The sequence below is a fragment of the Echinops telfairi genome, unplaced genomic scaffold (assembly GCF_000313985.2).
Source record: "Echinops telfairi isolate 266 unplaced genomic scaffold, ASM31398v2 ScPeMD7_18;HRSCAF=68, whole genome shotgun sequence".
NCBI lineage: Eukaryota > Metazoa > Chordata > Mammalia > Afrosoricida > Tenrecidae > Echinops > Echinops telfairi.
Genome location: NW_022103915.1, coordinates 89,086,177 through 89,101,385, shown reverse-complemented (window position 1 = coordinate 89,101,385; position 15,209 = coordinate 89,086,177). Strand labels below are relative to the sequence as shown.

The 15,209-nt window shown below is 41.3% G+C and overlaps 1 protein-coding gene across 5 annotated transcripts in view; it reads right to left on the bottom strand.

Moving 5' to 3' along the window:
• The window catches only part of SLC12A6 (solute carrier family 12 member 6), a 103,248-nt gene that overhangs the window by 11,881 nt on the left and 76,158 nt on the right, over positions 1-15,209 (bottom strand). For all 5 annotated transcript variants that reach the window (XM_004712669.3, XM_004712670.3, XM_004712671.4 and 2 more), the window contains 11 exons: positions 14,836-15,050; positions 11,368-11,526; positions 11,098-11,196; positions 10,760-10,817; positions 7,741-7,915; positions 7,366-7,484; positions 5,465-5,563; positions 4,085-4,204; positions 3,001-3,105; positions 2,438-2,606; positions 838-1,033 (listed from right to left, as the gene is read on the bottom strand). In XM_004712669.3, coding sequence (XP_004712726.1) covers positions 838-1,033; positions 2,438-2,606; positions 3,001-3,105; positions 4,085-4,204; positions 5,465-5,563; positions 7,366-7,484; positions 7,741-7,915; positions 10,760-10,817; positions 11,098-11,196; positions 11,368-11,526; positions 14,836-15,050 — 1,514 coding nt within the window. The remainder of the gene's footprint in view (positions 1-837; positions 1,034-2,437; positions 2,607-3,000; positions 3,106-4,084; positions 4,205-5,464; positions 5,564-7,365; positions 7,485-7,740; positions 7,916-10,759; positions 10,818-11,097; positions 11,197-11,367; positions 11,527-14,835; positions 15,051-15,209) is intronic.

Here is a 15,209-nt window from a genome sequence, read left to right as displayed (position 1 = left end):
AATTTCTAAGGAATCTTATGGAGGATATGTGAGTTCAGATTTCTGTAGGCAAACTTTTCAATGTGAGCATGTCAATATGGGCAAGAATAAATCAAAACATGGCAATTTTAGGGGAGAAGCCCTAGTGCAAGACTTGGTGGGAGTGGGTAGGGCCAGGTTAGCATTGCTCATAATTATATGAAAATATCCCAAACCCCACCAGTTGTCACTGACATGATTCCAACCTAGGGTGACTTCATGATTGTTGGACCAGAACTGTGCTCCGTAGCCTTTTCAGCGGCTGCTTTTTCAGGAGGATCACAATACTTTTCTCTGTGTGGGCTCAACCTGCCACCCTTCTAGTTAGCACCCAAGCATGTTAACATTGCGTGCAACCCAGGGACCCACTGCTTTATATGCAAGTGAAAGCTGGACAATGAGTAAGGAAGATATAGCATCGAATTGTTGCATTTAAATTATGGCGTTGGCGAATATTGACCATACCATGGACTTCCAGATGAATGAGTGTTCTTTAGAAGCAAGGATGGTGAGACTTTGTCTTACATACTTTGGACATGGTTATGTGGAGGGGCCGGTCCTTGGAAAAGGCTATCTTGCTTGGTAAAGTAGATGGCCAGTGAAAGAGAGGAAGACCCCCACTGAGCTAGAGTGACACAGTAGCTCAAACATAAGAGTCTCATTCTGTTGTACACAGGGTCGCTATGAGCTGGGACAGACTCAAAGCATCTAACAATAACCTAACAGTAATAGCAGTCTCTACTTTAGGAGGCTGGGAGTGGGCCAAGGTGATGGTGCTTTATTTAGGTCCTGAGAATAGGCGTGAGAAATGCTCTGTACCAATAAAAGTCTTCCATGCTCGAGCATCTTCACTCTGGCGCCAGCCATTAGGCCAACCCATCACCACTGTGTTGTGCTTCATGCCCCCAAGGCCACATGATTGGATGAGGTGGGAAATGCCCTCTTTCAACTTGGCTGCCACAACCAGCTGGCAGAATCCTTTCACCTTCTCTGCTTCCATTAGGTGCTTTATGGTCTGAAAAAGACACAGAATCTCAGCACAGAATTGCTTCCCCTGTCTTTAACTAATTCCTTCTCTACACATATTTCCCTCTTTTAGAAGACCCGATCTGCATGACAATTCAAAAAGCTAATTATTCCAATGTAGTCCGCTTTCTTTTGTTTTCATTTTTCAAATGCTAAATGCCTATCTGGAGAGCTATAAAGGGGTTGTCTACATTTTCTTTCTTTGCCTTTTTTGAGTGATTCTGCTTCCTTCCTTGGAACCTACCTAAAGCTTGAGGGCGGAGGTCTCAGCACAGTGAAGAGTCAACATTCTTTATGTGCTGACCGAGTTAATTTAAGTTACTAGTGTGAGCATGACTGCCTCTTCCTTATTCTGTCCATTATGCCCATATGCAGATGTGATAAAAACATTAAATCTGATATAAATAAAATCCCTTTACATTTTCTCAGGTATATTTTCTTTTTACTTTCTTCATAATCCATCTCCATTCTGACATTTTAATGGTGATTAATGATGACGCCTGTTAATGCTTTTATTGCATCAAATTTAACCCACTGTGGAGACATTCTCTCATTTACCCGGACTCCGCCCTCCTAGTAAAAAGGGAGGGATGATTTTTCCCAAGGGCAAAGAATAAGCCAGTAGTGCATCCAGGGTAAGCAGCAAGATTTCTTGATTTATTTATTAATTTCTGCCATCATTCTGGATGAATGCTTATTCAGTACTTCCAGTTTCAAAACATTCTAATATCCATAAAAATGTTTGACATTTTTTAAGTTTGAAATTTCTTCAAACCAAAGGGCTAACACTATCAATTCTAGTGAGTATGCGAGTGAAAACAACTTCTTATTCCAGCGGAACTTTCATATTCAGTAGCACCCACTGCCATCCAGTTGACCCCGACTCTCGGTGCTCTTTCTCCTGGACCACAGCAGACCGCCACATCTTTCCCTTGTGGGGCTGCTGCGCTGGCTGAACACTTACAACCACCACGGTCCTAATATTCACCACAACAAATTGCAACTAGCAAAGAAGTTAATTTACAATACCACGTATATTGTTAAGAAGAAGAAAAAAAGTTGCTTATTATCCTCTTCATAAGATTAAGAAGAGCCCTCTCCTCAAAATTTGGAGAAATTTTTTTCTATCACTTTCTCAGTGTTCAGAGTCAACATTTGAAGCCTATTTGGCTATAATGCTTATCCTCGATACATGTTAACAACATGGCAATGTTGTAAATGGGAAGAAAAAGTAAGTTACTATCTTGTGACCCATTTCCTTTATTGGGGAGGTTACGGCCATTCAAAAGTCTGTACTACCCACAAAGAGAAACCTCCTATCGCTCAGGAAGAACTGAGAAAACTATAAGCTTACTTTACTTCCCCCACTACAACAATAAGCCTGGTCTCTTACCTGCTCAGCAGCCAAAGCCTCACCATAGTTCTCTAGGAAGTTCCCCACAATGACAGAGCCCACAATTGTGAGACCCTTTCCTGCCTTGAGCTGTGAGGCAAATGTGAGGAGGCGAGGATGCTTGACGTGTAAGTCCTCATCCAGTTTCAGCAACACAAGCAGCTGAGGCCTGTAAAGAGATTGGTGGGGGAGGAGAGGTGAGCAAGAATACACTCTAGTGGAGCAACAATTCTTCCCTTTAATTGAGGACAACTGTATAAAACATATTGACAGAGTAAAGATGTGAGAGGATTTAAGAGGATGAGAACTGAGATTTAATGTAAACACTCCCAGTATGATCTCATATTGATCCATTGTCAAGTAAGAATAAAAAATGGGAGACACATAAATCATAAATTATATGAAGAATAGAGAATCAAGGCGTCAAAGATCTGGGACAGTTTTAAATAGGTCCATTACACAATTCCTTGAGCCACACGACCTCTATCCTATAAAGCAAGGATGGGCGCGATTTTATGTGTTAACTTGTGCCACACACCACTGAGCTCTGCTGAGTTCTCTACCTCCAGTTTTTAGTGTGTGGTGGTCCTTCCTCCAGCCGAAGCAAAGCAAATCGGGCTGCGCTAAGGGACAGCCCTCGGATGCCATCACCCCATTCTTTCTCAGCTCTGGGAGGAAAAGGAGAAAAAGAGCAGAGAGACTTAAACTACAGCAAGTATAACTTCAAAAAAAATCATGCTTACTTCCCCAATTGTAAAAGTAACACATGCCCAAGGTGTATTAATGATGTGTATAACACTTTTCAGTAAGATAAGGCACCCACTGGATTATAACATATTAATGATTGTAGTTAGAGTTCTTCAGTAAGATAAGGCATCCACTGGAAGCAGACTGACATGACCCTTTACCAACAGCCTACATGAGCAAGGAGGTCAGGACAAAGGCAGAAAGGATCATTCACCTGGTCCTTTTAAAAGCAAAAAAATGTAAAACAGTAATTTAGATTAAGAAATTAATAGAGACCCAGGATTAAATTAACGTGAAAATCCAGGGAGAAAGTAAAACTCATGCAATCTTCAGAACAGTGTTTTCTTTCATTTTTGGATATTGTTAGTAAAGTGTGAGCTGTTTACAAAGCCTTTCAGGATGAATTTTGTTTTCATTTTAGAAGTAAACAGGAAGACTGAAGAGATAAAAATAATTATGTGTTACATTTTTAAAGTACAGATTCATTGTACATTGGATAGCCCACCCCCTTTAATTATTTCATGCTTTCTGAATGAGTTCCCTGTTTAATGAAAAGCTGACATGTGTAATATGAAGTAGCATTGCTCCAGAGGGTTTCCTGAGCCATCGTCTTGATGGGGCCCTATCACCAGCTCTCTTTTCTCACAGAGTGGCTGGTGGGTTCAAACTACCAACCTTTTGGTTAGCAGCTAAGCACACACCCACCGAGTAGCTAACATTTAGTTAGGGAAGGATGAAATTACATGAGCCCATCATATAATTTTCACTAGGCTGGTTCTATGAGTCAGAATGGATTCGATTGCAGTGGGCTTGGATTTTTGGTTTTGGCTCTGACCAAACTAGATACATTTAGAGTGACTAATGACAAGCCACAGTTTGTCTGTATTACTATAGACTCACCCTTGGTACTCGATGTACTTATAGATCATGCCAGCTATCACCATGGCTACAATGGCATAATACCAGGAAGAAATGAACATCAGGGCCAGACAGATGCTCATTCCCATAAAAGAGAGGGTCCTAGAAAAGTAAACACAAGCAAACAATCAAAAAAGGTCTTTCTAAGCACTTGGAAAAAAGTGCGCTAGAGGAGTGCTTCTCAAACTATCTGTAGTTAGAGACCATTCAACTTCCCCCGCCCCCCCAAGATAGTGCAAAGAGATGCTTTTGTAAAATTCAATACAATAATTTATAAGAAAATTTACCACTTGCCTGGATACGAGGTAAAATTATGAAAGAAGTTTCTAATTATTCATTCTCAATTACTGTACTTGCTCTATCGTGGCCTAGCAACAAACAATAAGCAGAACTACACTAATTCACAAGCCAGCTTTGCTGCAGGATGTTCCTCGCTGCTTGGAAATGTGCATAAGCGCATGGGAGGTTACGAAAGGTATCTGTGGTTAGGCGGAGGATTCACACTTGCTTGGCAAGACAGAGAGAAGGCAGAAATTTAGTCAGACATGCGACCCATTCCCCAGTCTCAAAAAAATGGTTTCATATTCCTCAAACTGTTGTAAACCTCTATTAACATAGCTGCAGAAATACGAAAAACTTGTCAGTAGAATTCATATTTTACATAAAAGAAATGACAGGTGATAATTAAGTGCTTGTTTTGTTGAAGAAAAAAGAAAAGATAGGTAGACAAAATTTACTAAAGTTCTCCTGTGTAAAGAATGAACTCCCTAGTTATATGATTTCTATAGGATGAGCAGGAAAATTGATAATCTAGAGACAAGTAGGGTCAAATGAAAAGACAGAACACAAAATAACAGAAGTAAAATAGCAACAACACAAAATGTTCATAATGACTTTAACTTAACAGGCTAGACAGAGAGGGTCAGAGATCTAAAAATCAGCTGGAAATTTTCATTTTCAGTCACTGCCCACTATCAGCAAGTGAAACTGAAAATGAGTTGAGAAGTTAGCTAAGAGGCACGTGCCTACAGGTACACATTAAAAAAATCCAATCTCACTGCCATTAAGTTGATTTTGACTCAGCTGCTAACTGCAAGATGAGTGGTTTTAACCCGAAGAAGGCACCAAACTGGCAAGATTCACGCTATAGTTATCTTTATTCTAAGTGAGCTCTTAAAGGTCATTATAAAGCAGCAAAGAAATGAAGTGATGGTGGAGTTTTAAGAGAATACTGAAAGCTGAAACAATCATCATAGAATGGCCGATCAAAAACAAAGTTACTGAGAGAGAGCCCAGGCCTCCTCGTTTTCTAGAACATTGATGCATTCTCTTCCAACATGGAAACGGAAACGGCACACTCACCAGTGGTAGTACCGGAACCGGGGTCTCCAGTTGGGGGTTCGAAGCAATGTCTGCAAGGCACATGCCAGGTTCACAAAGAGGTAGCACATGAGAAAAAACCTAGAAGAACGCGAGCCAGAACACAATTATTACTATAAAATGCATCTTCTAGGGTTATTTAAAACAACTAGAGCTCTTTGCGGCAAGTCTGTTTCCAGACCACTCATCTTTGACTGGGTGGCAAAAATAATAATCACGCAATTTCTAGCCGAAAGGGTAGTTTGATCCTACCTAGAGAAGGCTTGGAAAAACCATCTGGTGATCTGTGTCCAAGAGGTCACAGCCTCGCAAACTCTAAGGCAGAGTTCTACTCTGCAAAAACGGGGTCGCCATGGGCTGCAATGAACAGCACTTGACGAAGTCCAGGAAGTCGAAACACGGTATTGTCCATTGCCTCCTAAGCATGTGAGAGTTGGACACTGAGTCACAAAGACCCTGGAAGAATCCATGCATTTGAACTGTGGTGCTGGAGAAGAACATTAAAATTTCCACGGGATAGTAAAAGGGCAAACCGATCCATCTTGGAAGGAGGACAGTCAGAGTGCTCCTTGGAGGCAAGGATGGCAAGTCTTCCTCCTGCCTTCTTTGGACATACTGTCAGGAGAGAGCAGTCCCTGGAGAGGACACCGAGCATGGAAAGTGGAGGGGCAGCGGAAGAGAGGGAGGCGCTCCACAAGAAAGATGGATGGACAACAGTGGTCACAACCATGGGCTCAGACACAGGTACAATCAGTTGTGAGGACGGTGCAGTGTTTTGTCCCATTGTACACCGGCTCACTATGGATCAGACCTGACCCCATGGCACCTGAGAGCAGGGAGTAGAGAAACCGAAGTCTTTCCAGATGAGCTTCCTGGGCTCTCTCTCCGCCAGTCCTTGGGCTAATCCTAGTTTGCGGTTTCTTACTCACCCCTCTGCAAATTTCACTGACTTAATTAAAACCTCTGAATGTCTTTTTCCTTCCGCTTTCTACTGCTGTGTCTTCTCCGTTCAAGCTCTCATTTCTTTTTTCCTGGATTAGTCACATAAGCTTGCAACTGGCATGCCCAGCTCAATTTTTGTGTCTCTCTAACCCATGTTGTAACCCAAACTGATCATTCTAAAACACGTATGTGATCATCTTGCTCTCTCCCATAAAGGACTACCCACCATTTCTAGGGCGAAGTTCCAGGTCCTTTGTGAACTGGCTCTAACATACCTGGCCTGCTACTCACCAACCTGTGCCTCCACTCTAGCCAAGGCAAAGCACTTTCATTTCTCTGAATGTGCTACATTATTCTACTCATCAATTCCTCATCACGTGCCCTCTGTATAGAACATCCTTCTCACTTCTTCACTTAGCCAAGCGGTCATCCTTGAAGATACAAGTGGCACTTCCTCCATAAAACCTTTCTTGACTGCAAGTCTGTTTAGTTGCCTCCCTTTAGTTTCCATGTAGCACCCACTGTTCTCCTTAATCACAGACTCACAACACTATATGGGGATCACTGGTTTCCTTATTACCATCAGTTCCCCAGACTGTTCCTTATTCAACTTTGTATTCACAGCCTAGTGCAGTGCCAGGGAAGTAGTAACTCATCCAGCAAGAAGACCTGAATGGTGCAACACAAATAGTAGCAGTGAAAGCTATAACCGAGTGATACTAAAGTAGAAATGAAGACAAAAATCTTTTAAGGTTTGCAGGCAGGAAGAAAGTGATAATTTATGAAAGTTGGATGTAAGTGAAGTGTCTCCCGTATTTACTACTTAAAGGAAACTTCCTCTATTTATGACCCACTCTTGTTATCACTACTACTGAAAACACACATATTTATAATAAGTCATTTTAGCAAGAATATCTGGGGGAAAGAAGGTTGCCGCTTACATGGAGAGGATGGGAGCCACAAGGTCCAGGGAGGCAATAAGGATCCCCAGCTCTGCAATGGCAGCAGTCAGAAGTAAGGCCCAGGTAGGCTCCCCATTGGCTTTGCTGTGACCAAAAACCTGCACAGAAGGGAGATATCAAGCATAGAAGTATGGGAAATACTGAGTCAATGTCCCCAATTCCTCGACCCTACAGGTAATAGTGTTTTCTCTCCAATGTCTTTACCGCACTCTTACAGGAACTCCGACCAGGATTTAAAGAACTCTGGTCTAAAGCCCCATGTTCTCCATATTATGCAATCTAGTGTTTCCCAACCCATCGTGTTTACATAAAAGCTAGGAAAGGGGGAAGAGGGCATACAGAAGAGTCACTTACCCTAAGAAACGGGATGATGTTATCCTTGGCAATCGCCTGTAGCAGCCTTGGTGCACCTGTGAGGCTCTGAAGTCCAGCTCCACATGTTGAAAAGAAGGAGCCAATGACAATCACCCATGGCGAGGGCCAAGATAAGGTGCCCACCACCAAATTACCTTTCACAGCATCCCCAAATCTGGGAGGAAAATAAGAGTGAGGAATTTGATCTACAAATAGCTTTGGATTTAAAGACTAGAGATACTTTCACCTAATTTCAACCATTTACAATGTGCAGACAATAAAAATTGAGATGGATTTGATCCAAAAAACCCCCACAATTATCCTTATAAGAAAAAAGTCTGTCAAGCCAGATTTCTTCAGAAGATACATGGTCTCATTTACAGCTTTTTCCTCAGATTTTCTCTTTGTAAAAGGTAGAAAAGTGCAGAATAATACCAAAAAAGCAGAATTGATAAATTTAACATAGCTATTAAGATTTTGCATGTTTTCTTTTCATTTGCTTACTGAATGTTAAAAATATAGTTGAGATAATACTGAGCCTATATAATTGCATATTCTTTTACAAGTTAAAAATATTTCCTGTTATAACATAAAAACTTGAGTGGCCTAAATATTGCATCTTGATTTATAGCATCCATTATTCTAATCTTGGTTTTCTATTACAGAAAATGTTGAATTTAACAGTTTCTTGCAAATACAGATGTTCATCTAGGAGCTTCATATATATTTCTTTAAATCATTCTAATGGGGGCTTGTACAACCCTTATCACAATCCATACATACATCCATTGTGTTAAACACATTTGTACGTTTGTTGCCATCATCATTTTCAAAACATTTTCTTTCTACTTGAGCCCTTGGTATCAGCAGCTCATTTTTCCCTCCCTCCTTCATGAACCCTTGATAATTTATAAATTATTATTAGTATTTCATGTCTTACACTGACCGATGTCTCCCTTCACCCACTTTTCTGTTGTCAGTCCCCCTGGGAGGGACAAATCCAGCTAGACCAGAGCATGTACACGGGTACAGATCAGGGGTGGAAACACAGGGAATCCAGGACCTATAAACCCCTCAGGACCCATACTGAGGGTAAAGGAAGGTGAGGGGGAAAAGGGGAACTGTATATTTTTACAAATAGCTCTTAATGTAGAGGGAAGTCCTAAATATTCAGGAAAATCCACTGCTTTATTAAAGACCCCTATTCATGGCCTCTCACATATGAAGGGGCTTCACAGTTTGTGGAAAAATTCCGTTATTCCGTGAACGTCCTGGCTCTTATTATCCATTACCTTTCTGATTATGTATAGGACGTACTTGGGGCATGGGATCAGGCGAGAGCACAGAAAAGGACCGCGTGCTTGGTAAAGTAGGGGTCAGCGACAAACAGGAAGACCCTCCACAAGATGGGCTGACACAGTGACTACAACAATTGGTTCAAAATACACAAACAAAACAGCAACAATGGGCTCAAGCAACAGTTGTGAGGACGGTGCAGGACGCTGGGCAGTTCATTCTGTTGTACATAGGGTTGCCATAAGCTGGAACCGAGATGGGGGTACCTAACAACAGCAATTAATATTTATCAATGAAAGAAATCCTTTTTAATTAAAAGATAATTTTATTGGGGCGCTTACATACATCAGTTGTATCAAGCATATTTGTACATATGTTGTCATCATTCTTTTCTAGACATTAACTTTCTATCGAGTGCTTGGTATCAGCTCCTCTTTTCCTACCCCACCCCACCCTGGTGATCCCTTGATAAACTACTAATTATTATTTTCATATCTTACACCTACCGCTGTCACCCTTCCCCCATGGTTTCTTTTGTTCGTTCCCCTGAAGGGGTGTGTGTGGTTATGTCAATCATTACGATTTGTTCCTCCTTCTTCCCCTTCTCTCCCCACTTTCCCCTACCCATTTAACAGTACTATTTCCATTCCCTTTCCTGGATTCTGTGGGTTGTGAGCTCTTATCTCGTATCTGTATTTGCACTTGCTCCAGTCTAACTCAAAGTGAAAGGCAGTACTGGGGTCATGATAGTGGGGGGTAAAGAAGCCTCAAGGAACCAGAGGGATATTATGTGTTTCATCAGTGCTTTACTGCACCCTGGTTGACTCATCCCTACCCTGCTACCCCTTTGTGAGGGAATGTCCCATTGTCTACAGATGGGCTTTCTTCGTTCTCAATAATATGATTTGTTCGTTCGTTTATGGGTCTTCAGATGCCTGTTACCCAGTCCCAAGTACACCTCATGATTACACAGATTGGTGTGCTTCTTCCATGTGGGCTTATTGCTTCTCTGCTAGACAGCTGCTTGTTTAACTTTAAGCCCCAAACGCTATTTCTTTTGATAGCCAGGCACCATCCACTTTCTTCAGCACATTTGTTTATACACCCATTTTGTCGTCAGTGATTGTGCCAGGAGGCTGAGCATCACAGAATGCCAGTTTGTTAGAACTAAGTGTTCTTGCATCAAGGGAGGCCATGAGGAGAGGCTCGATATTGGTCCACTACTTCAGTGTATTGCCATATAAATATATGTACATGGGCCAATACCTCTATTTTTATGAACTAATGTATTTACATAGGTACCCACCTATGCTTATATCTCTATCCATAGCTTTGCTTCCTAGATCTTTCCTCTGTTTCCTTTTACCTTCCTCTTGCCCCACCATCAAGCTCACCCTACTTCTGCCTCTTACTAATTCCTCTCAACTAGATTAATGTTTCTCCAACACCTCCAGGATATCTACATCCTCCTTGTTGATTTTAATTCCCTAGTTGTTTCCCTGCCTATAGCGTTGTTTGCTCACTGCTCCCTTCCCCACCTCCTTCTTCCCTAAGTCCCTCTGGGACCATTGGTCCCATTGCTTTCTCCCCAAGCTTGCTTCGCATGCCTATCTTGCAGCTCATGATAAATGTTCCATTGGGCTTCTGAGTTAACTGTCTTGGGGCTGGAATAATCAGACATCAAGAAGACAGATACAGGATTATTATAAGGAAAACTACTTACTTGTCTCTAAGAACAACTCCTTCAATACATGCACCAAAAAGGACAACATTGCTTAAATCTATACCAAAAGTTAAGGAAATTGGCATTCATCCTTAAGATGGTACAGAAAATTTACACTCAAGATAGTCTTTCTATCATGAACATGAGTTCCTAGATTTATTTATCTAATAAATTAGTTCTTGAATTCTCTGTTTGGGGACGAGGAGGGTAAATTATTTGGTGAAAGGGGTGGTGGTATAATGCAGTTATCACAATTATCAGGGTAAAAACAGTGATTGCCGTAGTTCTACTAGAGGTTCCCATGACTAGAACTCAAACGGCATTTGTAAAAAGGATACAGACAAAGGAGGTGGTCAAGATGGCAAGGATAGTGCCGATGGGAATAGACTTCTGAGCGTCTTTCAGATCGCCAGACCGGTTTGATCCAGCCATGATACCTTTAGAGAAGAAAAGACCAAGTTAACTTTTTGAGTTCATGGACACTTCATATGACTAATGATATCAAAGACTAAGTGCATCTAGGAGCCCTAAGAAAATAACCTGTCTCCTAAGAAAAACTACTGCCCGAGTTTGACAGCTCCTAAAATAGTCGCAGCTCAGATGCTTACCTGTGACAGAGGGAAAGAAGATCCCCACCAGAAGAGTGAAGGAGGTGGTGATGTCAGCAAGAACATATTCATGATTCAAGCTGCCTAAGACGTCAGAAGATTTGGCTGAGGGTTTTTCAATGACCTCTCCTTTTAGTAGGTAGCTACTCCAAAGATTCTCTGCAGTGGAAAAACAGCAGGGCATCCATCCTTCAGATGAGATAGAAAGCTGACACTCAAGGACAGAGGGAGGTGGGGTTGGGGTTGTAAGCAATAGCAGTGGAAATAAAATAATTAGGTAACTTTCTCATCAACAGAGTTGTAAAAATGATGTACTTCTACAGGTACACAAACTTACCACACAATAAAGCACACAGAAATAAAAATTGAATGCTCCCTTTTATCTGGTCCTAAATAGAATTTAACAATATGATCTGGTAAACAGACAACCAAATTAAGCTGCCAAATAAATTAGTAATAAGTTAAGCAGACTAAAGCCAAATGTTCAGGAAAGTCTATAATAATAATAATTACTATTTTCATTTCATTTTATTGAGCTACAATGACCACATCATACAATTCAATAGCTCAATCGTATTAAGAAGGGTTGTGCAATCACCACCACAATCAACCAAGGAGTATTTTCTTCCTCCTCCTACCTACTGGTATCGACTTCTCCTTTCCCCCACCCTCTCCTCTCATACCCCCAGGCAATTATTATTTCAGTTACTGTCTTCATAAACCCTGGCTTCCCTATACAGAAAAACACATGAAACAAGGACAGTGAACAGGACCCAGCAACAATGACCAGTATTATTTTTAACACAACTGTATACACTTGTTTATGGGCAAAGGCATTTGTGAACCAAACATTTCAGACGGAAGTCTCTTAAGAAAAGAGTTGCAGAGGGGGGGAGCTGGGAGGGAGAGGAAAAAATGAGGAGCTGATACGAAGGGTTCAAGCAGAAAGCAAATGTTTTGGGAATGATGATGGCAACATACAAATGTGTTTGACACAATGGATGTATGTATGGATCATGAGAAGAGTTTTAAGAGCCCCCAATAAAAGATTTGGGGGAAAAAATAATTGTGGAAATTTAGCTGAGTCAGGAAAACATAAGTGGTGATATAGTGACATTAAAACTGTTCTATTCAGTAATAAAATCCAAGATCAGAAGGGGGATTTGTATTAGTTTTAAATTCTGAGCACTCCGGTTTACCAAAAGCTACTTATCGATGACAGTGCAAACCCAAAATTCAATTGCAGAGTCCCCACTCTGATGAAGCCTCCATTGAACTCCCTGAGACCACTGACCAGGGATGTGAATGGACTTGCACCCTCAGACAAGAGGAGATTGGAAAGTGGACTGCTGCAGGTAAAGTTTGGTAAAAATTGGTTTCCCCATTTGACCCATTTTAAATTTTTTCCAGTTCCTATTATCTTTTGCTTACTTTTGGATTGAGGATTTTGTGTGTTTTATTTTGTTGTCATTGTTGGTTTTTTTGGTATGGTAATCCATAGAGAGAGTAACTAGATTAATAGTTCTTTAGGGTTATGGCAATGAAGAAAATGCTCTAAAATTAATTGTGGTGATTACACAAGTCTTAGTAATATACTTAAACTGCTCACTTATATGGTCTGTGGCTTATACTCCAATAAGACTGCTGAAAGACACTGAGGAGAAACAAGCTGGAAAAGCAGAGACAGATGGTTAGACACGTGAAGAATATAATCAATGTCACGGAATTGTACCTGGAGAAATTGTTGACCTGCTGTATGCTCTACATAGTCTCAGCACAATGAGCTTTTTAACAAGATGTAAGTTAGTTCCATTCTACATGTTGCTGCAGAAAGAACACTGCAATTTGAGAGAATGAGAGGGGGTACCCAAAATAAACGGATAAAAAGCTCCCCTAGGCGGGGCTTTTGTAGTACACATTTTTCCTGCTAGACAAGCCTCCAGCACCCACTGAGTTAGTGCACGCAGGGACGCCGCCTGCGAAGGTTCTCTCTGTTCACAGTGAATTTCTCTTAATAACTTTCTTTAAAATTCAGTTTCACTCAAACCTCATCTTTTGTGATGGCCGATTTAAGAGAACAGTGTGCAGCTATGAAATTTTGTTTCCTGCTCAGGAAAAATGCCACAGAAACTAGTGTTGTTGTTGAACTAGATGTTGAACACAGCTGACAGGGTCAGTGCTAAGGGGAAAACTCAGGTGTATGAGTGTTTTTCTCCTTTCAAAAAAGGTGAAATGTCAATTGATGACAAACCTCGTTCTGGACATCTGTCAACTTCCTAAATGAAGAAAAATGTCAACAAAATCCGTTGAAGAGACGGGGAAGTTATCTGGACTATCTTGGAGCTCAGCTCAGAGAATTCTAACAGAATTTTGGGGAATGAGAAGGGTCGCTGAGCAATTAGTGCCTCGTGTTCTGAGTGGCCAGCAAGAGGAGCATCGAGTGGAAACATGCGGTGCTGTGAAAGAACAGTTCTGAAGCGACCCAGCCTTTTTTTTCTAAGGTCATTACTGGTGACGAGACACGGTACTATTCATTCTTACAACCTTGAAAGTACACAACAATCAAGTCACCTTGCCCCCAAAAGCTCCTCAAGTGAAATCAAAGATCAAGATGATGCTCATTTGTTTTGTTTTTTTGTTGTGAGGGGGACAGTGCATTTGAAATTTGTTCCACCAGGTCAGACTGTTAATCAAGTTTTATATTTGGAGGTTGTGAGAAGATTGTATAACTGTGTGTGACAAAAAAGGCCTGATTTGTGGCAGATGGAGGACTGGTTTTGCCACCATAACAATGCACCTGCTCATGTAGTCATCTTGGTGAGCCAGTTTTTGGCAAAAAACAACAACAAACAAACCCAAAATACAAGCACACAGCAGGCCTCTTTTGACCCACACACTTTATTCCCTGTATTGTGTAATGGCGAGTACCTTGAAGGTGATATGTAAAAAAAGTTTAATACATAGCTTTGAAAAAAATCTGGGGCTTTTTTTTGGGGGGGGGATACCCCCTCCTACATAGACTATTTTATCATCTTGTCTTAGGTTAAAAAGCAATTTGCTCAAGTCTGCCCTCTAAAGGACGTGGACTTTAGCAGCCAGCACTTTATGAAAAGCAAAACTGAAAGAAACTCACTGCCATCCATTCAATTCTAACTCATGGTGACCCTGGTGGCATGGTGGTTAAAAGCACTGGGCTGCAGTTCAAAATTACCAACTGTATCCAAATGCCCACAGGAGCAGTTCTACTCTGTCCTTATAGGATTGCCACGAACAATCCACCGGGAAGTCTACAAAAAGTCTAACTGATATGAAAGTAAAACTACGTTGAAATAAGAGCCATATTCTGAGCTTAAGCAGGGAAGTAACATACAATGGCAGGGAGTCTCCCTGGTAACAGAAGAATCTATATGGATAATAGAGGAGTTCTCAGAGAACAGTTAAAAACTCACAAACAAGCCTGTAACTTACCTGTAATGATACCACTAGCCAATCCAGGAATGCCCTGAATTGAAGTGACATTATTGTGAACAAAATATTCATCGCAGGTGGCATTGAAGAACTGGCTTGAATTACAGAAGTAGCCCCACAACTTTGACGGGACTGTCATGTTGTTCATTTCCTTAGTCTTAGAGCAGACGTCAAGGTGTCTCGACGAAAGGGTCCGGTTACCCAGCATACAAACCCTAAAACAGGGAGAAATAGCAAGCAGGAAAGAGGTGACCTTAAAAGATATTAAAGAAGAAACCGCGCAGGCCTGTCTGCATAGGACAGGCTGGATGAACAATCTGGAGGAGAAAACAACGGGACTGACAGTTCCGGGGGGACATGGGAGAGGGGGAGGA